General features: G+C 41.3%; 1 protein-coding gene across 3 annotated transcripts in view; it reads right to left on the bottom strand.

Moving 5' to 3' along the window:
• Positions 1–962: 962 nt before the first annotated feature.
• STEAP2 (STEAP2 metalloreductase) overlaps positions 963–26614 on the bottom strand; it is a 155683-nt gene continuing 130031 nt past the window's right edge. For 2 of the 3 annotated variants that reach the window (XM_069211557.1, XM_069211559.1), the window contains exon 5: positions 963–6544. In XM_069211557.1, coding sequence (XP_069067658.1) covers positions 6260–6544 — 285 coding nt within the window. In that variant the 3' untranslated portion in view covers positions 963–6259. Of the gene's footprint in view, positions 6545–20979; positions 21221–26614 lie in introns of all 3 variants that reach the window. The other variant, XR_011199182.1, reaches the window with a different exon arrangement.

Here is a 26614-nt window from a genome sequence, read left to right as displayed (position 1 = left end):
ATTAGAATGGCAGATTTAAATTAGGATGCTAAATGGCAACATTTACATTTTTGGCTGCAGATAGAGGAAGAAGGTAAATGGAAGTGCTTTAGTCATAAGCAGGGCAACTGGAATAATGTGGCAGGAAAAGTCCAAACTATGAGGCAGGGTAGACCAATTTATGTGGCAAGAAAAGTCCAGTTATGAATTTACAGCACCAATAGCTCTAATTCAAGCAAATGTGAGATCTATTGCACTGCAAATGCTTGTTATATATTGTTATAGGCCGTATTTTTGCTACGGAGATGAGACTGTTAAGCATTGAAACTCCTCTGGTTAGAGGCATGTAAAGGAGTTTAGAGAGAACACACTTCCATTCCACACGTTTTCTACTCTGGTGTATTTTGGAAAGGCAATGGCGTTTTTATGAACCAGATTAAAAAATAGAAGCCACACTACACAACACACATTTTTTACAGATGTTTCAGTAAACAGGTTGGATAAGAAGCAGAGATGGCATGCTTAATTTGCATACCTGTCCATCTGGTGACTCACTTTCTCTGGGAAATAAAATAACAATCTCCCAGATCTAGAGGATTGCGGAGCAGAGGCTCTATTGGTTGTGAGACTTTTAGGTGCATAAAACAAGAACTCTTGTTAAAACCTCTTCTGGAGTATGGACTATGTGGAAATCTTTGATAACACCACCACTAACTGTATTCACTTTTCTCCTTGTAGTATTTTAAATCAACAGTGAGGTTAGCTGATGAATTACTTTTTCTCATTCGGCCCATTAATTCTAAGCGAGTGCCAGCCAAACACTGTCATTGTTATCATAATGTATTTTACTCAGTGCACCTGTGCCCTGTTCGAGCATAAACAAAAAATACACACAAATTCAATAAATGCTTACAAAATATATACATTCACAAATATGCACTCAAGCACATTGAAATATAGAAATAGTCAAAGCAAACACTACAAAAATCAAATTACATTTTATTTGAGGACGCACATGAACAACTTCACAATAACAAACAGTTACATTTGAGGGGAATACCACAAACCTAACATAACGAACACAGTAATCGAAAGAGATAAATATTCAATCACATATACGAAGGATAAGCAGAAACAATTCACAAATATTTTTATGAAAGGAATACAACAGGTGATAAAGGTCAATATAAAACGGCACACTATCAGCAATCCACGGGAAGCGGTGTGCGAAAATCACCACGATTTAAGGTGACTTTAAATGTTTATCACCAAATCATTGTTTAAATATGTGTAGATTTATTATTGACCGGCTTGTAGCTAGTGCTCTAGGTGGACCAATGTACAAGTAAAAAAAAAAAAAAAAAAGAACAAAAATTGACGTTGCCCTTTAGATCTGTGTCCGCTGGTTGAACAGAAAAAAAACTGCACCTGGCTGCCTGTGACAGGCTGGTGCTGTAAAAGAGAAGTCATAGGGAAATCAGAAACCTAAGTGTGACACGGGGATGAGGCAACATGGCAGATACCACTATTTACTGTTGGTGTTCCAGGGCCTAAGTACCACTGTAGTCCAACTGAAAAACAAATGTATAGCCACTTACTTTTAGATTTACCTTGACAAGTGTTTTATTCTCGATGGCCCAAGAAAATGGTGCTACATAATCCGTTAAATATATCCTGTTGAACTTGGTTCGTCCATTAACACTCCATTTATGAAAGTGTCAGGTACAAGATTCTATTTTATGTAAATTACGCTGCACTACTAGTGTCAAAGGTCATGTCTCTTGTAAACGTGTCTTAGATACACTTCTGAGGCCAGACCCGTTTTGGCCAGCTCCACAACTTTTTCATCTCAATTAAAGCACGGTCTGTAGCTGGGATAATAAAAAAAAGTAATCATTACAAACCCAAAGGTAACGACATATGTCCCACTTTTTATATCCTCAATGTATGTATTATTAATACATTTCTTAAGACGGTCACTCATACCTAGCAATGTGCTAGAGAGGTATACTCCATTTTATTGCATACCCTACCAAACTGAGGTCCTGAGCTGATTAGACTAATGCTGGAGGGGTGGTCAAGAAGATACTGTGTGGTTCATCAAGCATAGTTTATCAAATGGGTGCTTACAAAGCAGCAATTTGTGTTACCTTGGACCAGCGTGGAGTCTGAAACTATTTACCAAAGCAACACTTTTCTAGCTCCTTCCCACTTAGAACTATTCAAATAGTTTAGTTTCATTTTAACTTAATGATGATATGGATATGTCTATATTTTCAAATATGCATCCATCGGCTTGTTAAAAGTTGGGATCTATTTGACCAATTACACATGACAACATACAAGTAAATGCCAGCGCAGCTGACAAAAAAAAAAAAAAATATATATATATATATATATATCAGAGCATGCAACAGAACTTTTACTTTACTCAGGAATTTACCGTTCATAATTATTCTAAACACTTTGCACAACATACAGCATATACATTCATATTTTCATTGTAGATCTTGTGAGCATGTATTCTTAATTTATAGTAATACTGTGGAAAATAGAAATAACATTCAGCTAAACATTCAGTGATTTTCGGTTTAGAGACTTGTTTCTTAATACAAAGCATTAATACCGTTATTACTTTTATGTCCTGCACTGCAGTTTAAAAGTACACCGTCATTTGTGAAATGTACGTATCCAAAAATATTTTCTTCTCATCACATTACTGCAAAGTTTTGATTTCATGATATGCAATAACTTTTGCTATACGAAGTACAAAAACATTGAAAAAAATCAAATGTAAGAAATTCTTTAAATGCTAAATGTTTAACTCTAACAAAAAGTTCATTAGTGTCACGTAAGCCTAAAGTTAAACACAATAAAATACTTTAATATATCACTGAGAAAGTAAATGTGGTATAACACCTACTTTGGAAACATATGGCATTGGGAAGAGTTGACCTTCAAACCCCCTTCTCATTAATGAAGTTCATCATAACTGAGAAGATACACAGCTCATTGTTTAGTTGTATCAACATATTCCTTGATCTGCAGCTAGACTGAGTGACTATGTCACAGCCAAGCAATAGTGTTCAAGCACAAATTTCCTGAATTAAATAGTAACAAAATCAAATTGTCGACTACTGGAAACAGATGTAGCTGGCATGATGCCCTCTGCCCTCTCCCCACCTGAAGCTAAGAGAACCCCTAGTCATTTGTCATGGTCAAATCTCTTGGGATCCTGATAGGTGAAGGCCTCAACTTAAAAGCACAAACCTACATTGTCTCCTCATCCTACTACAACTTGCTGCCAGTAAAGGGGACATCCTCCCCTCCTTGCCTCATCAACTTCACTCAAGGGTTCTAGCTTTGCACCTCCTGTATTGACTATTAGACTGACCATATATAGACGTTCTTGACTCCTCTTCATTCTAGAAACTGCAGAGGACTCAAAAATACCTGTAACGAAAGTAAGTCTCCGGATAAGTTTTATCATGTTTATTGCACAGACCGTACTCCACTTGCATGGTCCCCAAAAGTTGGAATGAGTTCTATACATCTTTGCAGTTTTTTTTTATAGGCCTCGTGGCTTTTCTGCTTTGGTGATGCCTGTTTGCTAAGCCATGCCCACCACTTCATTTTTTTAAACTTCCTAACCCATTTCTTTTAAATCACTCCTCGTTTTCTATCAGAGCCAAAATACCTATGTGGTGGTCGCAAGCTCTATAAGTAATAGGTAAAGTAAGCGTATGTATGTGTGCCCCTGTTGTCCCGGAGTGTACCTTCCACTCCTACTGTATGAATCACTGTCTGTTTATCTGTGAACTGTACTAATTCTATATACATACAGCAACTCGTACTGCTGCTGCCTTTACCACCCAAGTTCTCTATGAGGGAGGGAAGCTTCCAACTTCCCATGTTATATCAGTTCTGTATCTGAGCGACGCCTGCACTACTGCTCTGCTTGAAGCACACTTCAGTGAGCAATACTGAAGACTGAGAAAACCAAGATGTACTTTGAATGTCCTTACATTTTAAAACAAATCACTGTTCAACCGTCTCAAACAAACCTTTGGTGCGGACTGACAAATGTGCACAAATCCCCTAACATTTTTTTTTTATTGAAACACAGTGGACTCTGTCTTCGTTTATGCATGCTCAAAAGCAGCCTCCCTATCCACACCAACAATGTTATCCATTTCCTTAAAGTCACGATTGAATGTTATATCGTATTTAGCATTTTGCACTCTACAATAAAGGGTTACTTTGCTTCCTCTGTTATTCAGTGGCGGGAGCGATGTATCGCTAGAAGCCACCAGTGTTTCTGCAGTTCAGCCTTCAGCTCCTAGTGGCATTCAAACTGCAGGACAAAGAACGTTTTTGTAGCAGGAACATAAAGAATTGGTTATAATGTAATTCACTGAGCATCCTGGCAAATACATCGGTCACAAATGTATGAAAGGTTTAAAAATGCTGAACTACCAAAATGTATTCACCTTAAGCAATGTATGTAGACAACAAATTGTTTGTGCAAAGGCTGATTATGAGAAATGGAAGGGGAGTGTAAGGCACAAAGGGACCAGAAAAGCTCTTCTGTCCTCGCCAAAGCAATGCGTGTACTGCTTTGCTAACAAACTGCAAGTCCTCAAGGGATCGTCCTCCATCTGGGCCTTCGTTAACAGTGACATCAAACGTAGTAATTACTTTAAGGACAACAAGGGCTTGCTCATGCTGAGGGACTTTGGTGTGCTGCCCTAATTACTCGTCCAGTGAGTGTGACATCTTACCAACGAAGGTGCGTGCAGAATGGGCCACACCAAGGACCGTGGAGGAGGGCAGGTGAGAGGGAAGTGGCAGACGGAGGGATATTTAGGGTCGGCTGTTCCAGGGGCACACTTCCCTTAGGTACTGTGGCTGATCCGGAAGTAGAAACAGGAGGCTTGCTTGAAACAATTTGGGGTAGCAATTACAAAGCAATAGGACGACTTCTGAGTGCAAATAGTAGCATAGTAAAAGATGCCACGGGCTCCAATGCAAGCAAAGAATTAGGCCCCACCACCTGGTTGAGTAGTGAGAGACACCCATAATTGGTGTATAAGGGTATTTCACACTCATGGACCTGACAGCCACTGCACCTGGTGCCCGACTGATAGCTAAGCACCTTGGTCAAAATTCGGCTTTCAGCAACTCTCAATGACTGAGTCGGCAGAGAGTGGCTGCAGTCTCAACTGTCAATGAAGGGGTGCCCTGTTTAAAGCAAAACACCAAAATAAACAAGCACTGGTAATGTGAATATGTCTGGCTTTAAAGGAATGACATATTGTAATGTGAAACGTTACAAGAAAATTGCATGGGAATGGATATATATTTGTATAGAAGAAAAGACCTTAAGAATAAAATTGGTGTAGGGTAAAAGGTTGTGACAGTTGCACTGTCAAGACAGACCTAATCATCCATGTAGGTCAGTGGTTCCCAACCTGTGGGCCGGGGACCCCTAGAGGTCCGCGAAGACTCCTCAGGGGGTCCGTGACTGCTCAGAAAATGTAATAATATTAGGTTCCAACTATCAGTAATGACTCAGTGGGGGTCCCTGGATTCCAATAATGATTCAGTGGGGGTCCCTGGGCTCCAGTATTGATGAAATGGGGGTCCACAGAAGTCAAAAGGTTGGGAACCACTGATGTAGGTTATGAGTGCCCTCCTTCCACAAGAACTGCTGCAAGGGAAAACACCATATAATATTTAGTTATCTAAGACATTTTAATAGTATTACAATATCATGTGTGCTGGGTAAACAAAATGATCACAGCTATGTGAAGGGCAAGCACCTTTTTGTGTTGGAACACACCTTCTGCCCAATCTTAAAATGTACTCCTGGCTCCCAACATATGGGTGGAGCCAAAACCCCATTCAACTATTTGTCTGGTCACAGCTGCACTGTCAAAGCAAACCCCAATATTCACATCAGGCACAAAGAGGACAAAACACATGGGTACAAAATGATAAGCTACACAGTATTTACGAGTAAGCAATAAGCACATAATACTTTGATCTTTTTTTTTTCAGGAGTATGTATATATATATATATATATACACACACACACACACACGCACATATAAACACACACATACTACAGCAGTTAAGGGCTACAATGAGCCTGTATTTCAGCACATTCACATTCTTGCTCTATTGGTGTAATTGTGTTTCAATTATCTCCCACAAAGACAGGAAAGTATTAAATTAGCAAAACATTGTTAACAAGTGCCGTCAATATGAGAGGCTGCATCAAATGACTGTGATCCTTTCTGGTGAAAGCTGTGATGCTGTACCATAGGATTCTTCAATAAATTGGCTTTTCTCCCAACCTCGTCTAATCCTTCGCAGTCTCCAGCTCACACAGGGAAGAAGTAAAATAATTTTGCCAAGCACTACAATGAACGGTAGCACGAGAGCAAGGACAAAGTTTGGTGGGGTGTAAAACCTGTAGTACTCTTCCTCAAAGGCTCTTTTCCATCCATAAATCAAAATATGAAATGTGCTTATCAGAAGAGCAACATATCCAAGCGTGGACTTTGAAAGAGAGAAAATAAAAAATAAAAGATGTTAGCTAAGCAGAACAGAAAACACTTTACATAAGACATCATTATTGATAACATGCAAATTGTGCATCCTAAAAGACAAAGGCAATGTAAAAATGAATGCATCATCAAACTACAAGGATTCAGGGTTTAGCACTACGGCACTCATGTTTCAATGCATTTCTCCATGAACACAGAACAGAGAAAACCCGTTGAAACAGCATGCCCTCTGTTCGTAGAAAAGATGGTTCAGGATTACAAAATCATCATGTCTTTATGAGAACTGGTTACTTATATTGCGATTTCTCCCACCCTTCTCCTATATCAGAGAGGGGTGTAAATAGCAGCTGTGACAATAAGCCAATTTAACAGTACTCAATTTACTAACCTCGCAGGAATTTAAGACGCATTTCGCCTTATGGTGGTTCAAACCGGTGACCTGCAGATCAACCCATAGGGCGAGTATTTAAATCAATGAGTCATCCTGTCTGCTGCATAGTAAATTGCACATAGAAGCTTTCTGCACACTTTTAAAATGTAAATGTAAAATAGAGCATCAGTGCACAGTTGTACCAAACTCGGTATATATCTTCTCAAGCTGAAGATTTACATTGGTGTGTTCTAAGGTAGGGGGGAGGCACACTAGGTGGGGGCTTCATACCTGTGCTATTTAAACATAAGGCACTGCACATTTATTAATTTCAAAGATGGGACACCATCTCCTTTGTTGTTGTCCTTCCCTCCTATAAAGTTATGTTGGGAAGGAGACAGTTCTCCCTTTTTTTTGTTTTACAGCAGAAAATAATGCACTCTCGGGAAACTGCATTTAGCAAATTGCAATCAAAGAACTCCAGGCAAAGTAATAACCTGCCCTGTTCCTGCTTCAGAGAAAAATAAGCTTGACTTTTGTGCAGTGGAAATGTTTTGGCAAGGTTCAGTAACAAAGAACAAGTACCATATTGGTATGATACTACCAGAATAATGTGGACCTAAGCACATCTGACAAAAATGTAGCGTCCCAAATATCGTTTATAAAAATACTACTTCCATATCACCTCAGTTGAGCTAATACTAGAAAATCTACACCCCATGGAGTCATATTTCTGTAAATGATACTTAGGCCACAATGTTTGTGTCAGGTGATAGTTTAGTTATCAATATGACATACAACCTACAGCATGGCCAGCCGTGCCAAGTTCTCAGATACAGCCAAGTGCTTCAACATGAGTAGTGGTAATGTGCACACAAACACAGGTTGTACGCGCACACACAGGTATAAAGTACAGGACAGTATATACAGCTAGAGTACAACATTAGCTGATCAACAAGGAAAGAAAATTTAAAGCGAAGTTAATAAAAACATTGCAAAATCAATAGGGCACAGAAGTAATTAAATCAATATAACTTTACATTTCAAACTTTAGCTTAAAACGGATGGCTAACAAACAAAAATATCTCACTTTAAGATAAAAATAGCCAAGCAGTTGAACTTACCTCGATTTTCAATTGATTTGATCAACATTAGAAAAACAATAGAACGAACACAGCCATCATTTGAAAAATCTTGGAAAAGTTGTCAGAAGTGAAAATTTACTTCTGGTGAAAATAGTTGTGTTATGAAATCTGTTCTCTTTTTATGTGGTCCTCGGAGACTAAACCCTTGATTTGACAAACCGGATTAGAAAAGTTATACATGTATATATTTAACAAAACGGGGAGTATCACAACGTTAAAATTAATCTGCAACTAATGTACGACTCTAGCTATGGGATTGCATCATTCTTCGTCCAGATCCCCAACCTATGCAGCACTGCGTTGTTACCACAACCATGAAGCAGGTTAATCTTTTTGTACAATTTACCCATAAATAATTTCAGCAACACCTTTCCCGCTCCCTTCCTCTCATGGAAAGTTATTACAAGAAAGTGTAGTCGTGTGGCCACCGTAACCTGAACGGGGACGTAATCGGGAAAATGCAACACTGTGAAGTCATTGTACCGTGCCTTTGGTACCTCTCCATAGACCACAGTGAAAATACGCATGTGGTCATAAGGAAACAGACTGGGAAATACAACTTAAAAGAATATCCTCTAGATAACCCCATGTGGGTTACAGGCGGCTGTGAAGCTTCTTTAACATAGCAGAAAACCATCGAAGAGAAACACTGCAGAAATACAGAAAGGGACAGGGGTGCAGCTTGATAAAAGTTTAAGCAGCTCGGCAAATCTTCGCCAAACTGTAAGACAGTGACAACGGAAGCTTTGTTAATGACACTCTTATAGAACACTAACATTCCGAATTGGAAATCACGCGGGAATCGCAGCAGAAGTGCACTGGACTGCTAGGAACAGCACAAGTAAACGCTGCCCAATAATACGTTATTTGGAATAAAAGTGCTAATAGAAGCCACTTACCACATTACTTCAGTGCAGTAGGAGGTGAACACAACTCACAAATCTAAACACATGCAGCAGCAATAAATGATTGCGTCAAAAACATATAATACACTGTTCCAAATAAGAGATAGGAGACTGAGGGCTACCGTAGAGGGGGTCCTAAATTTTAGGAGCAAGGCACCTCACACATCCCGAGGGATGTCATGCTTCATCATCGGAGCAGCTCCTCGTCAGACTGGCGCTGCAATGTCTGACGGCTCCACCCCGTAAAGGAGGGGCTCTTTGCCAGAGATCTTTTATAGAGATGAAGCCGTAGCCCCAAATGTGGGAGAAAGTGAAGGAGGAGATCAAAAGATGTGGTTAAAATTGGCTCTCTGAATCAGCACCGGGTAACTTCTTTATTAACCCAAATGCAAAGAAAAAGGGGCCAAGTTTAAAAAAAAAAAAAAAAAAAAAAAAGGTCACAAGAGTAGGACTGCAATAATGTTCAGTCACCCTGTATCAAAGTGGTCAAGGAAAGGGTGGAGAAACCATCCCTAACGTGGGTCAACATGTTTCGCATCCTGGTGGTCCATACGGATCCAGTGATGCTTCATCAGGACCAGTAAATACCTATAAGTGTCTCCTTAATATATATAGCCAGGGAACACGGACCCGGGTAGGTCTACTGGCGTTGACGGCAGCATCAACAAATTGTTTGCGCTCGATCAAAGGTCGGTGTGGCCCTATGAAGCGCACTTCCCTATTTGGGTTGGGCGACGGCTAAAGAGAATTTTCTTTTTTATGTAAGTGACTGGATACCTTTTTGATAATTTCTAATTATTTTTCCAGATCTCTTTCTCTATATATTAAGGAGACACTTATAGGTATTTACTGGTCCTGATGAAGCATCACTGGATCCGTATGGACCACCAGGATGCAAAACATGTTGACCCACGTTAGGGATGGTTTCTCCACCCTTTCCTTGACCACTTTGATACAGGGTGACTGAACATTATTGCAGTCCTACTCTTTTGACCTTTTTTTTTTTTAACCTTGGCCCCTTTTTCTTTGCATTTGGGTTAATAAAGAAGTTACCCGGTGCTGATTCAGAGAGCCAATTTTAACCACATCTTTTGATCTCCTCCTTCACTTTCTCCCACATTTGGGGCTACGGCTTCATCTCTATAAAAGATCTCCGGCAAAGAGCCCCCCCTTTACGGGGTGGAGCCCGTCAGACATTGCAGCGCCAGTCTGACCAGGAGCTGCTCCGATGATGAAGCATGACATCCCTCGGGATGTGTGAGGTGCCTTGCTCCTAAAATTTAGGACCCCCTCTACGGTAGCCCTCAGTCTCCTATCTCTTATTTGGAACAGTGTATTATATGTTTTTGATGTATTCCTTGGGAGGATATACACTGGACCATAATACCTCCCCATCCCTTCTATTTTTTTGACGCAATAAATGATTGTACAGTCAAATACCTGCTTAAAAAGGAGTATTTATATAAGACTACAATTTAAAATATGTGATTCACTATCAATCCACACAGTCCGTTGAGGTCATTGCTCTTGTTTTTCATGGGGTGTCTCGAGTCCCACTACCTGGCTATGTTCTTTGGTTCCTCCCAGTGGGGGAGGAGAGGACTGAGGAGTAGACGGTGATGATTCTGGACCCCAGTCATGGCTCACGCCCGCTAGGGTCACCAGGGCGGTGTTGTTACTCCAGCAACAGTCTTGAGCACAGAACCCTTATTGCTTGGTCCTGGTGGTCCTCTATGGCAGATGGGGTCACTGCTGCTCCTCTGCGCACAGGCCCTGGCCAGATCAGCATAGCAGCAGTCTTTATGGTAGCCCCATTTGACATACGGGGTTGCCAACCTCATATCATGCACAGGTTATGGTCTGATTGGCACAGCAGCAAACTTAATGACAGCCCCATCAGGCAGAAGGGGTCACAGACGTAACACTGTACATGGGCGATGACCCATTTGGTGCAGCAATGGTTATAAATCACCTCACCTTTCTTTGGCATTTGTGGTTCGCCAACTTTTCCCTGCACATAGGCGACAGCCTGAGTTATCCAGTAGCAACCTCCTCAAACCTTGCTATGGGAATCCACTTGCCAAGATTCCCCCACTGGATCTTGTTCCCTCCAATGTTCTCCTCTTCCTCACATGGCACGCTGGTCTTGGCAAGCAGGCAGGAGCTGCTGCTCCAGACTCCAGGGTAGGGGGTCTTGGATTCTTTTGATGATGTCACCTTACTAAACTAGGAGACTAGCAGGCCTTGGCACAGGCAGAAGTCTTGCAGAGCTTCTCCTTGAACAGCCCGACTGGCTGCTTGACACTGCATAGTTTTAGAGGTCTTAAGCACCCCTTTTTATAATCCATTTCCAGACACCAAATGTGATTTTGTCTGAGTCTTTGAAGTTTATGTCTTCTTCCTTTTGAAGTGCCCTCTCCTCTGTTCTCTCTTCCACCACAAAATAGTGTGTCACAGCAGGAGGGACTCCAAATCTGATAGTCACCCCAACACAGGCTATGAGATTGGTAAGAGGTTCATACCCGAGTGTCAGCCACAGTGATAGATGTATCAAAAGATTCTCTTACTAGTCCCATCTTTTTCTTGAAATGTACCCCATGAAGTTTACTGGAGAGCCTTGCTCTCCCTTCCTCCAGTGTGTCCCACCCAGCTTACAGGGATACATACATAAATCTGTCAGGTGGGAGATTTAGCTATCTCCTCTCTCCGTTCAGCCCCGGGTCCCCCAAAATGGAACCCAGAGACTTCCATGTATTGTACCACTCACAGGCACACATACACCCAGTACATGAATATAGCATTCACTCACTCCACAGCACTACATCGATCATGTATTGGATCAGTCACAGGCACACACACCCAAGCCCATGAACATGACACACATACTGTTCAGTACCAAGGGCGAGTTAAGCATATAGCAGCAGAACTTTAAATGAGTGAGGCTTTAGCCTCATTCCAGTGACACAGGTTGCCCTATGCACTCCTACTGATCACCACTCAGTATGCAGTCACCACCACGCTAGTGCTGCTTAACTCCTGGCAAAGGCAGTAGCCTTTCACCATTATGAGGGTAGCATTTTGGGCATCCCTCTGGACCAAAACCACCACAATCCATTAGAGAGGAGTATGTCATTGTGTTTGTGCATGATCCATGGTCACCCATGAACACAAAAGCCAATATTAAGGATAAAGACATCATAATAGGTGGGGCACTAAGTTCAAGGGTGCACGTCCCTCACCATGTGAGGGAATTTACGGTCCCAGCAAATGGACCTTTATTAAAACCCAACCTACCATTTCAATGTTGCTTTGAAAGTTACAGAAACATGTACAAGTCAAAGAATAGAAAGTATTCCAATTGGTCTGCAAACGACCATAGTTGTGTCAACCCCTAAAGTCTGGCTTGGAAAAACAATGGTTACAGGGGCGTTTTAGTTAGGCTCACATTTTAAACATACAAAACCACAGAAACTCAGCTGTTAAGAGTTATTTCAAGTAATTATAACAGGTGCCCTAAGGTAACTATACTTTGCACCACAGCCATTTGAGGGTGGTAAAACAGGGCTAATTTGCCCATACCATGGTCTCTTGCAGCTAAATTGTGTTGTCTTGTAGAAAGCACCAATCAGTTGTCCATTTTACTGGAGGATACAGGCACACATACATACTGCATGCACACTTATACTCTCCTTGCATAACGATGTATATTTAAATACTTGGGCAGTCGTATCTGCCACAAATGTCATAGGGAAGGACCGTGTAGCATCAAACAACAATACTTTCCATGGTCAGGCCATGGAGTTCTCTCTTTTACAATATTTCTCTAAAAGTGAGTAACTGACTTTGGTCAAGGGAGCTCTCTGTACCAGGCAGATGGTATAAATGAAACCACTACTATCATTTCCTCTCCAATCCGGTTACCTGTTCTGCTCCCCAGGGGCGGGGGTGGGGGGCACACAGCTGGAGTAAAATCAGGAAGGGAGAATCCAATACACTAACCCATCTACTACAGCTGGAGTTGCAGAACAGATTTCTCACCGGCAAAGACCTCCAGGAACCACTGACAGTTACTGGGCTCAACCAGCTTTGGAACATTCCAGTCAGCCATCTGGCCTTCAAAAAAAAAAAAAAAAAATAGTCTGGAAAACGATAAAAACTTGCTCACTTGTTGAAGACAAGGCTGCACTGGCACACAGAGCTCACAACACAAAATAATTACAAGATCCTCGCACCGCAAAAGTATTTGGATACTGGGTACACCATTAACATGAAGGAGAAGTTCTTGAGGTACTGTCTAGGGCTGAAGCCCTCGTTAATCCCAATTGCACCCTCTGCCAGCAGGAGGGCCCACAGAAAATTTGCTGCCTATTTAGCTCCGAAAAGGAAGACCTGGCACAACTATTATGCTCTTGTGAGGTGCTGCTAGGGGAAAGAAGTCAGTTGTTAAGAGCCCCCCTCAACCAAATAGGCAAATGTACATAGCGGCGGCCTGTGCTGACCTGCTTCGAACCAGGGGACCCGCTGAACTGCCGACTGGTAAAATTACTGTCAAAGGTGGAAAAGAAGATGCCCAATAAGCATGGTCTTCTACCTCTCCCCACGGGTGCCAGTAACGGCCTCAGCCATTGGCTCCCAGGGTGCACACTTCTAACAAGACTAACAGTGAAACTGCCTCTTTACTGGAAATGTGGCGGGAGCATTTGGCACCCTGAACTGGTCCGTCTCTACCTGCAAACTGTCTGCTTGCATTTTTTAGGCACCTTTGCGTATTACTCCTCTATTTAGTTAAATTGGGTTCACAGTGAACATGGGGACAAGGTCTGACTAACTTACATTTTGCTAGTTTGCACCCGATTGACCTGGCTGCATTTTGGTTGCAATTTTTTTTTTTTTGTCACCTTCTTACTAACCGGCCTTGTACTTTATTGCATGGACATACTCCGTCAGGTTGTCCTGTCTCTCGATCATTTATTACTTTTTCTTTATTTTTTTTTATTTTTTAAACAGCTCTGCTCGACATTTTGGCTGCACCTCTTGTGGCCCCCGTGTACCAATTTGTTTCGCACCTTAAAAGGAGTTACACTTTGAGTGGTTGTCTCACTTTTTAATGTTCTACCTCTTGAACACGTAGAGCAAGTCCATCCCACGTCTATGAACAACCTAAGTTACAGCTGAAACTGTACTTGCCACAGTCCAATTCAATTTGCATTTCACTGGACACAGCATACTATCTGTTAAACTTGTTATTTTAACTTGATGCATACTGTCCGTTTTATTGTTTGGCGGCTTTGCTGAAAAGAAGTTTTCATTTTAGCACATTACCAGCAGCTGACACTATTATTTAATATTGTGTCATAGTTAAATGATTGGTTTTATGATGCATTGCAACGGTTTTAAGTAACTATGCGATCACGTCAATAAACGAAACTTGTCATGGGATAGATGTATAACGGATGCATATTTTTTCCCTGGAAGTTTGACATGTCCTTCCGATTAACCTAATTTGGCATGCTTAAGCATTGAGGTTTTGCTTTACCTTGGTAGGTGTGGAGTGTATGTGAATGTTCCAGTCCACGAGTCAGTTAAATGACTGGCACCTATGCAACTGTAGGTTTTAGTAAATATTTCAGTACCATCCAAGGACAGTGTGTATATGGATGGTTGTAAAATGCAACCTTCCTATTAAAATAATTTTTTATTTAATTTTTTACTTTTGTTTCTAAATTAAATAAAATGTGTTAACATTTGGGCACGTGTTTGATGAATGATTATTTCTGTATTTTTATGTATATTGCTTTGCGTTTCAAATCATCAACAATGTTTAATCCGGGGTCGCGGACTTCCAGTAATGACTCAGTGGGGGAGAAGGGGGGGATGTCACAAGATTCCAATAATGATTCAGTGCGGGTCCCCGGGCTCCAGCCACGATAAAGTGGGGGTCCACAGAAGTCAAAGGGTTGGGAACCACTGTTCTAGACCGAGTAGGTCCCTAACTACATAGTTTAAACAAACAACGCAAGACCCAAAGGCAAAGGGGGTGCTGGATTAAACGCCAGAGGTCGGGGTAAAGCTGACACGTTATGAACATGAAGGTACTAATTAATGTTGTGCGTTGATTTCCCTCTGCATGGGCATTCGGCAGCTACCTTGTTAAAGAAAAAAGCGCTAAATCCCTTTGTTGAGAGACGGTCCATGTAGAAGCCTTTAAAAGGGGGAGAGTAAAGCTACAAGGGCTTTTTCCCGCTGTATATAGCAGCCAACCAGCTCGTGACAACGGCCCTCCTGCAGCGCTCTCAAAGACTGGCAGACTGGGAGAGGAAGGTCAAGAAAATATTCCTCTCTCAGTCTTGCTCCACGCAGATCACCACAGCATTGCTCCCTTCATGCTTGACCCTCTACGAGAGGCCGACAGTTGATTAGGAGGAGGCAAGTGGCATGTTGCACAATGTTTCAGATGCATGCAGGTACTGCTCAGCTTTCTTTGCAGCCCCATCCCAGCTTCTGAATTCCCAGCATGCAGGAACACAGAAGTAAGTGTTGCCGTCATGTAAGTACCGATCCAGCAATGGAAGCAGATTTACAGGGATGCAATGTCAGATCACTAACCAATTGTAACAAAGGATTACAGATGAGTAACAATTATGATACCCGAAACTTTCAGAACAGTGTGGCGTTTCCTTTACTAATTCCCAGAAAATGTAACCATTGCTCACTATTGGAGCAAGCCCACTTTTTGACATAGCAGCCAATACCTAACATGTTTCTAAGGTTTTCCAGTTTCAATAGGACATTTCTGTGTACTGGTATTCCCTCTTCATTCTCTTTTGGCACAACGCTAGCACCATGTCATAGTTAAACTAAATTTACCTTTTTTTCCCATTGCATTGATTTTCAATAGATGTCTTGTTCTCGTGTTGCTTGCGTCATGGCAAACATAATCGCTGCGGAAGCTTATAGAATAATAATCTTCCTTTTATGTATTGTTAAACTGAACTTTGCAGCATAGTGTTGGGCAAGGAGCTGAACCTGACAAATCTAAATATATTGCTCAACGATCATTGGGAAATGTGTGTAAACATAAGAACCCCATTGTTGTCAATGTAAGGCACTGGAGGTAAGCACGAATTATGCAAAGTCTGAAGGATGTCACATGAGGACAAACCTTTATCTGCAGAAAAGTAAATTGTAAAATTTACAAAAAAAAAGTTGTGGGCTTAGTGGTGCAGTCAAAGTAATTGGTTAGACAAAAAGTCCAAAAGTGACATCTAGATTTTCACAATAGACAAGATATAACGAGTGGACAACTGAAAAAAAATAGAATGCTTCAATATGTTCTAGGTGAAAAATCATCTAACAGTGTGTAAAATATACATTTGAACACATGCCTTCTGTTCTGGGCGCCTGTATTGTTCTGGCAGCTTTGCCACTTTATTAAAACTGGATGAGAAATAATGCTGTTGGGGATAATGTATATAATGTAACGAATACAGGAATGGCGTATTTATGCGAACGTATGCATTTAAAATACCTCCTTTTTGTTCTCACTAATATAAGTAGATGTTATCTTCACAACACCAAGGAAGACCTCAGGGTTGTTACTCGTAGGTTGCATTTGTTTTATAAACTAAAGTTAAAGCAGAATTAAATACAGAGGTGGGTCAACAATGAGAAAGAAAATAAATATATCCATCCATCTCTATCACAAACACATTACCTTTTGAAAGAAACTACTAATCTGTGTTAGCTTTCACTGTATTAAATAATTTTGTTGTAAAAGTTGTAAAGTTTTGTTACTTGGATTTAAGTTTGTTTGTGCAGTAGTTGCCCTGTGCCACAAGTGTGGCAAAGGAAGACATGGCTTCAGGCCTACCATTGTAGCCCAACTATTCCAGTGTAAAGCATACAGCGTAACCTGTTAAATCAACTCCTTTTACCAAGTAAAAACCTAGCTTTTAAATATTAGTAGGTCAGTCCTCTGCCAGCCTTCTAGTCCAGAAGGTACTGTGCATATTATTTAAAAGTGGGGCATGTAGAAAATTAATTTTACCATGCCTCTGTAGTGACAAGGCCCTAAAGGTTATTTTCACTGTGGCAGCCCTAGCTGCCCTATGCAGAGAACAGATTAAAATACTAACAAAGCTGTCTTGGCCATTGGACCAGCTAGAAAAATAATTAAAATACTATTTTTAGTATTTCTTAAAACACAATTCAATGATCAAGTTGGATTTTTTTAAATAAGAATTAGGAAAAAATAACTTTTAGAATATTACCCTTTACCTGCCTGAACTCTCAAAAGGCTAATTAGCAAAAGCCTCTGCCAACTTCCAGTCAGGGCTCAGGTCCAGGAATCGGTGTGAAAGAGGTGTAAAATGCTTTTCAGAAGCAAACAATAGGCTGGCCAGAATGGCCAGAGGCAAATCCTCTGAGCTCTCCAGGAAATTCAGAATGAGGAATGTGAGTATCCCGTTGACAACACCCCATTTACTCCAGCTTGACAGCTCTGTTCAGCCACATTGAGCACTTGGGGTGCGTTTGACAGGGGTAGAACAGGATGGCAAGACAATCCTTGTGTTTCTCCTGTCAGGGTGCTAAAAGAACCTGCTATAGGCCTACCAGGCTTCTATCTCTGTGTTTGATCTGGGCAAGGAGCCTCCTTCAAATTTGATGTTAGTGTTAAAAGTAATCATTAAATTGCTTCTGGGTCCCAGGCTTCCACAATCATTGACCACTATCGGTGCTTTGATTTTATGGTGCTATTTTCACCTAAATCCTTAAAAACTCTTATTGCTGGTTCCACTAATTCCATTTTGGTCACTGTGGTGTCCTACTGATTATATTTTTCTATATGCTAAATCGTTTAGGACTGGAGTGGTATTTTTATTGGGTTGGGTTCTCGACCTTTTAACTGTTTTTCTGCTTTTAACAACTTTATACATTTCTCTGAGATAAGCATATCTGGTCTGTGTCAAAGCTTCCATGGGTTGCATTCAGGCTTACATTACTGAAATCTTAGGCTGGATCTTACAAAATAGTGACTTTATTATTTGTGGGGGACACCAATCCACCTCAAACTAATAAACAATTTTTATCAGAGAAACCAATGAAAAGCCTTTTCCCTTTAATAATTGCCTGTTTCACTACCATAATATATGCACTGATCTTGAGTTGAAAGTCTCACAGCAGCTATCTTGCAGGTTTGCACTACTATCCTTCAGCTACTCTATCCACGTGGTTCTCTTATCTGGGAATTTCTTCACTCCTGTGGGCCACTTCTGTTGTACTTAGATCAAGGCAACTTATCATGTAGGAAAACTAGCATTTCCGAGCGCCGTTTAGTTTTTTACGGTTTTCATTTTGAAGCCCTTGATCAGTTTAAGCACAATAGGGTAGGGCTATATTGTAACCTTTTACACAGAAAGCTCAATCTAACACTATGAATAAGCAGCATGAAGGTGAAGGAGAAAGGCAGGAATGTCAGCAACTTGTGCAGTTTAATCACCTAATGTTTTCAAGTGAGTTTACAGCGCCAAGATGTCACTATCGTGTAAAGCATCTTGCACTGCAGCACAAGACACAGAATAGTTTTGTTTACTGCTAGCTGTGTAGAGCACTCATATGAATAGTATATGAAGACCCTCTGGAAATGTTGGTTGGTGTAAAAATTAATGTGTTCTGAGTGTGGTATAATACTCAAGCTTTATAGCTCTAGAACTTTGCATCAGGGCCCACTCCAGCCAGCAAGTGTAATTTACTCACATTAGACATGCTTGCTTTAGTACCAGCCTCTACGGTAGGTATAGGGAAACTATAATAATTTGATTTCCCTACACATGGGTATGCTCTTTCAAAATGGCGGAAGAGCTATTGCTTCTTCTGCTTTATTGTCCAGAGGCACTACTGCCCATGTTACGATCTGCAGAAAAACTGAAATCTTCTGAGGCATGCTTCTTTTTTTGTTGAGCTATCCACTTTCATCTTATAATGTTCTTTTGAATCCGAACTGTCCTTTTATAGCCTAGACTCCATGTTGACTGGTTGACCTTTCTCTGGCTTCTGTGTTGTATACTCATCTTTACCATAATATTCAATTCATCCACTCCTAAAATCTTTGCATGTGCATCTACTCTCCTCAGAGTCCTGAGAATATTTGGAAGAATAGCTGTCAGTATACTGATACTGATCCAGCCTTCTATTTTTTTCAAGTTATACCCATTCTCCTTCTGGGCTCTAACTGTGAGGGAGAACCAGTCTGTGTATTCTTTTCATCTTTCAGGAGCCTTCTTCTTTACCATACCTACTGCTAAGGAATAGAGTTGCTGTTTTACAGGATGAGTACCCAAGGTTTTGCGACCTATGGCTGTGTATGGTTCCCAAAAACTGGGGTAGTTCTTGTTCTTTTAAAGAAGTCACTGCCAGACGCTGGTGTACGGCCAACCATGTTGCTTCTCTCTGGTCATTACTAGGAACTGTTGAAGAAAGAGAATTAAAATTATATTAAGTTAATACCCAAATTAAACTGTTGGGTTGGCTCCATGTCCATTTTGTCTTTGTTTCAGAAAATCCAGGTACCACGAGTAGTGGTATATACACTAGCAAACATACTTCTCCATGGGTAAATCCTGTACAGGATGTACCATTCCCAAGGGAAGATACATAGTCATTAGTCTAAGCTAGTCTTGAGGTGCTGTCCTTGGACAGACCATTTCCAACTGATTAGTTCTGTTTGGAGTGCAAAATGGAGTTCCATCTCACTTATTGAGCATTTTGCCCATAGCTGTACTGATTGTCCGACCAACATAGTCTCTAATATCTGTAATAAATACCACTTAAGTCGCCTATACGCAGTTACTAATTCTGTCCAAAACCTGGAGTACCTGAAATATAGTCAATTTCTGTACCTATGGGTGGCATATGTCCCACTAACACAGGCCAGGTAGGTCCGGGGTGGCTCAAGAAGCCCTTTCTAATGGGCATCGCTGTGTGTGGTACTGCCTCATTAAACTACAATACAAATTCAATATATTTCATGGTGATTGCCCGATAATTGTAGGCTCTAATGTTGCAAGAGTTCGTGCAGCCTGGATGCAGTAAAACGTTCAATGGCAACCTCAACTGATCGAAATCTACCAATGACTAAAATATTTAAAAAAGGATAAGTTGGACCTACTGTAAGCACAATTATTTAGCCCCAACCCACCGCCCTTCACCACTACCCATAGCAGGAACCCCCTCACAGCTACAAGTTGTGTCAACGGCTTCTAACATTTGTCCTTATTGTTCCATCCACCATTTTAACACACATTCAGACGCCAATGGACGGAAAACAACTTCTAATAGTGTAGTGCAAGAACCTCTACAGCAGTACAGAACACAGCAATCAAGACTGAGGGAAGAAACCAATATCACAACAGATGCCTCTGCAGTAATGATAATTGTTAAGTACTTGAGTGTGTCCCCTGAAGGTACTCCAGTATCCAGCCCTACCCAGGGTGCTAGGGTACTATTTTATAAATCCTCCTCTAAATACGGCCTCATATGTTCTCCTCGGCTCTCAGGTAAGCATAGGTGTAAACCAACTTACCAGCCTGGGTGGGAGAAACAGACAGGACTGTGGCCCGCGTAGCTCCTATACGTGTTGATAACGTGTAAGGGGTAATGGTGAGATCCTGCCAGAGACAGTCAGCAATGCATTTTATTTGGTGTGGGACACTAAATGCCTTTCCCGAAGATGCACACACAAAAAAATCCACACTATGATTTTAAAAGGCTTTATATATTAATGCCACGTTTAGTGAAAAAGCTTAAATGCAGTTATGTTATGGTGAGGAAAACGAAGGATGTAAAGAATATGAAAAACTGGCATCGCGATTAATGACAATCTCCTTTGATGCAATCTGAGACGGAATAAGTCCACTCAGCTCCCTTCCTCCTCATTTCTAACTTTCGACTCGGTTAGAACCAAAATCTTGTCAATATCGGGAGTTTCCTAAATGGTGCACAACCATACCTGCACATTATGTTGGTATTTTTCCACTTTGTCGCTTGCTCGTAGGCAAAGGTGCTCTTCATCTCGGTTTTGTCATTGTTCTGAAGAGTCTGCAAGCACATCGCTTGTGCGACTGATACAGAGCATTTGTCACGCAGAAGGTTCTTCTGGAATGTCTCAAGCTAGTCTCTCTCTAAGAGACTCGAGCACGGCTTTATATTAATATTTTTCAGCCATAATATGAGAAAACAAAACGTGTGATCTGTGATGTAAGATATGATAAATACAAGTAAATTCCCTTGCACATCTGTCTAAGTCTGGCGTATTCGCCTCTACAAATCACATTGCATGAATATATAGCATATGAACTACGGAAGCACCTACAATAAAAACATTTCTATACATTGCATGCACAAACGAAAATGCAAACCACATTATGCTCTGCAAAAGACATCTAAATGATAACACATGAATAAATGTAGGCTATGCGGGGGCTCAAAAGCAGAAATTAGGAAAAGCATGACAGAATAAAATGTGCAGAAACTGCAGGAGACTGGAATTACCATCTCTAAATAGTATATGCACACGTGTAAACCATTACGAGTTAAACCACTTACAATGAGCAATAACTGTACGGACATGGAATTATCATGCTTAATTCTGCATGGTACTTCCTTTTATGAGTGATGTAACACATATTGGCCACCTACTTTAAAAGTTGCTATAGTAGCCAACCCTCATGAGATTTTACCAGCAGGAAGTTCCAGCTAGTAAACGACTGCCCCGTGTTCCCACACCTGGAATAATTGTGTGTGGGCACAGTGGACCATTCGTGATCAGATGGAGCTATACCATACTCAGCATACTGCTCTGCCTGACTCTATAACAGGCCATTTAGATTTTAGGTTTGGCAAGCTGTTACATAGTTAATGAAAATCATATCCCTCTACCTTCTTATAGACAGTCTTCTCTTCTTAAATGCCCATTTAAAATATGGGCGTTTTGTTGCACTTTCTCTCATTTGCTACATCATCCACGCCTGTTCCTTTAGACTAAGTTCAACAGTTCACGGAAGTGGGAGAAATTGCATAAAACACATGCATATTTCATAAAAGTGCTAGAGAAGAGAAATCTTCATATGGTTAGATGTGAAAAAAAAAAAAGATTTGTGCATGTCATAAATACACAATCTCTTTAAATGCAAATTGTCCACAATGAGGAGGATCAGTAGGTGTAGGTTTAGGCAACAAAGGAACAACTAATACAGTTTGCAAAAAATAAACTGTGAATAAAGTGAACATCGGGGTTTTGAGAATCATGTTGGCGACTCAAAGGTTCCCATGTTGGCGATGTATAACTCAGTCACTTAGGCCATTCGTGCTTAATAAAGTGTGACATTCAGCTGCTAGTTAAGAGTCCGCTCCTGACCCACTCATCTTTCCTGGTTGGCAACATTTATATAGCATCAAAAGGTCTATTAATATTGTTTAGAAGGTCTGTATTGGTACTGAAGCATGTCAGAAATATGTTTAAACTCAACACGCTTAAGGAGTTGTATAAAGTACCCGATAAGAAGGATTATTCAAGTCACAGAGAAGTTCTGTGGCCATGTAGAAGAATGAAGCCAAAGACCTAGTTCCTGTAGACCAGCGGGGTCTCCCACCTTTCTAATAGCAAGAGCTACCTCTGATCATTGACAACTGTTGTGAGATACTGTCTAATGTAGGGACAAGATACATATACACAGAGGACAAATAACCTAAACAGAAAGAGCATAAAGAATTAATGGAGGAGGAGTTTTATCGCAAAAGGTTTACATTTAGGTCCTTAAGAATCAGTTTGATCCCTTTGCTCTTGAGATAGTTAACAGGAGAAACAGAAAGCGAGAGAAAAACGATGAGGAAGAGAGAAGAAAAAGAATAAAATAAAGGAGAGAAATAATGAGCAAATAATAAACATAAAAGGAAATGAGAAAAAATAGAATGGAAACAACGGAAGAAATTTTTTTTACAAGAAAATGAAAAAGGAAGAAAAAAGTAAAAGGAATAAATGAAAGGAGAAAAGAGAAAGAACAAAAAAGGAAATAGAAAAATAAAGAAGGAATACCATGACAGAGAAAGAGAAAAAGCAAAGGAAAGAAAAATAGCAAGAAAAGGTTGGAAAGGAAATCAGAAAAAGAGAATGAAAAAGTAGAAAAAAAATAAGAAAGAAATCAAGATGAAGGATATGGATACAAAGAGAAAAAAATGGAGTACGAAAGGAGAAAAAGGAAGGAACAAGAACAATTAATCAATACAACAAAAAAGACAAAGAATAAGACAGAAGGAAAGATGAAGACAAAGAAAACAAGGAAAGAAAAAAGAGAAAAAGCATGGTTAGAAAGAAGCAGAGAAAGAAAGACTGTTAGGAACGGAAGTAGAGAAGGAGATAAATCAAAGAAGGGAGCAAGGGAAAATAAATGGAGAAAGAAGAAAGACAGAAAAGGGAGGGAAAGAAATAATAAAAGAAAATATTTCTTCTCAGGGAACATGTCTTGCAACTTGCCTACAGGCAGACTTCTGAATTCACAGTATCAACCCAGGGTACGAGGAAGCTTGATGACGCCTTTGATTAGTGAAAACTACTCAGGCTCTGATTGCCGAACGCTTTGTCTGTATGCTGCTGTCTTGTGTTATAGGATAGAGCCAAAAACCTCAGCTTAGTTGGGATAGATTTCTCTGCTATTGCATTTGTGATCAACACTACTTCAGCTGTGGCTTTATGTTTCAAACTGGCACAGTTAGGCTGCTTCAAAAACATACTAATGTATTTCCAACATAACTCTAACATGTCACAACATGTAGGTAATGGACAAGTAAATGCTCCTTTGAGCTCCACAGTTCTACCTTATCTGGGTGTGTTTACTGTTGATAATTATGAAGCATTTCATCTATTCACCAGGTCCCAACAGGGACATCATGAGCTGAGAAGAAAAATCAAGACCCACCTCTGATGTAAGATTCTGGAGTGGTCCTGCAATAGTTGTTTTCTGATCCATTAGTATCCAAACTACATTTGGACGAGAATGTGCCTGCTATAAATTACAAGGCATTCGTAACAGATCTTACCATTACATTTAGGAAACTGTGCACTCATCAGACCCATGACAGCACCTTTTTACAACAACAAAAACACAGTAGCACAAGGAATTTGAACAACCGAATGACTTTGGAATGTCAACGTCAGTATCCAGCACTCTACTCAGGGGTGGCATGTCATTATACGCAATGTGGATATGCCCTCTCCATTTTCCAAAGCATGATCAGTATATGTCAGGCACAGCAAAGACAGGCAAATGCTTACTTGTGCAGGCACCTGGCAATCTGCGCCAAGCTTTGCCAGGCAGAGGATTTCACAGCATTGAGAGCAGTGACCTAATCAGTCCAGCAAAACCGTGTGAGGTCCTCCCACTCATAGATGAGAGGGAGCGTCATCAATGCAGTCGGCCCTGGGATAATCAGGTTTAATTCCCAAAGTGCCCAGAGCTGACTGTATCAATGCTGCCTCGTCACAATACGGTGGTGTCAGCAAGCTTCCTTGACCCCATCTCACTCTTTGAGGAGTTAGGGGAGGTCCTTCTCTCTTTGGCTAACACAAAAAGGCTAGCCAAATGGCTGGGGAGCGGCTGGGGAGCGGCAGGGGGGGGGGGGGCGGGGGGAGTATGGGTGGGGGAGAATTTCTAGTTTTCCTTTCCCCCTTCCAAAGGGTCCAGCTCCTGCCAGTGCTTTCCACACCTCTCTTTCTGACCCCAGCAAGCGACCAGCTGGTCTTGCCATCACTACAGCCGCCTTGTAAATACTTAAAACAAAAAAAAAAAATGCTTTGGCCCATTTATGTATGCATGTACATGTACTGCAGCACGTGTGGATGGGTGCGTGCAAGTGTGTGCTTGGGAATGGTGGAACAGAGTACGCACACTTGTAAATTGATAGGTGCAAGTGTGCTTGTAGGTGGATTGGTGTGAATACATCTGTTGTGTTTGTAAGTGGATGCCTGGAAGTAATTGTGTGTGTACCTGTCCCACTACTGGGAAGAATTACGAGTAGACACTGCTTTCACTCTCTTCCAGCACCACTGCTGCAGTCTGTTTTAAAGCCCTCTATGTAATGAGGCCACATAACCTTTAAAAGCATGTACACAGTGCAATATGGTTGGAAATGGCCCTTTCTGCAGGGTTATCACCAAATATGTTGTATTCCTCCTTTTTCTCTGACCTATTTTGTTGGCTTTAGGACTCTAGGCACTTTACTACTGCTAACCACAACTTAAGTGCATGTGCTCTCTCCCCTGAAAAAACACAGTGTGATTGGTTTACATCTGTTTGGAATAAGTCCCTTGTAAAGTGGTATACCATATACCCAGGGCCTGTAAATTAAATGCTTCTAGTGGGCCTGCAGCACTGATTGTGCCACCCACAGAAGTTGCCTTTCAAACCTGTCTTAGGGCTGCCATTGCAGGGCTTGCGTGTGTAGTTAACAGCCACATTGACTTAGCATTTGAAACTACTTGCTAAACTTCTAAGCTCCTATTTTATTATGTATAGGGTGCTGTGTAAGTAAAAAGTAGGACATGTACCATTATGTTTTGCATGTACTAGTGGTGACAAACACCCTATTTTGTTTTTCACTACGGTGAGGTCTACTCCTCTCACAGGTTAGCGTTGGGGATTTTACAGTAATATTTTAGAAATGCCACTTTTAGACAGTGGGCATTTCTCTGTACTTACAACTCTTTGTGCTTTGCAGTCTGACTCCAATGCATGTGTAGGGCTGGGTGACAGCTACACTTGGTGCATACTTTTCAGACAGCCACAACACAGGAAGGGCTGGCTGTGACAGGGGATACATCTGCATTCATCTACATACTGATAATCTTCATGGGCTGGGAGACAGAGTGGTCGTTCACACTCTAAATTTATATAGCTTGCGTCCTGCTCCCACACAAAGGGCTGATTTACCTCTACTGGCGTCTGGAGCCGGGCTGGGTTAAAAGGGATTGTTGTGCACTTCTAAAGGTTCTTCTGAAGTCACCCATATATTAAAGACATTTTGAGTACAATTACAGGGGCTCTGTATGATTTAAGACACTGCATGGGTCTGCTAGCTCTACAGCAGACCCATGCTGCTAGCTCTACGTATTGTAAATTGCAAGAGGACTGCTGTGAGGATATCGCCATTGGCACTACTTGCTTTGTTGTGCTGACCTGCTGGGCTGCGAGAAGAACTGCCACTCTGCTAAAAGGACCCTGCTGTGCTGGTCTGCCTGCTGCTCCTTTTGTACCCCCACCAGTGCTCTCCAAGGGCTGGTTGGCTTGCCCACCCCCCACCCTTGTTTTTGAGGAATCCATGGGACCTTATAAGAAACTTCGTTTGGCAACCTAAACTTGCCACGGGGACTCTGTTCAGCAAAATGACAAGGACAGACTGGGCCGATCGCGTCAATCAGACAACCTTTGTTCCAGTGTGTTCTTGGGACTGCCAAAAAGCCGGCGCTGCTACCTGGACCAAGGACTTGGCATGAAGGAGGCTCTGTCAGCGCGGCCCCGTCTGGTGCCCTAACAACAGGAACACTGCTGAGGCGAGGTGGCCACAGTCCAACCACAAGCAAAGACAGGCTG

The sequence above is a fragment of the Pleurodeles waltl genome, chromosome 10 (assembly GCF_031143425.1).
Source record: "Pleurodeles waltl isolate 20211129_DDA chromosome 10, aPleWal1.hap1.20221129, whole genome shotgun sequence".
NCBI lineage: Eukaryota > Metazoa > Chordata > Amphibia > Caudata > Salamandridae > Pleurodeles > Pleurodeles waltl.
This window is presented reverse-complemented; position numbering and strand designations above follow the sequence as displayed.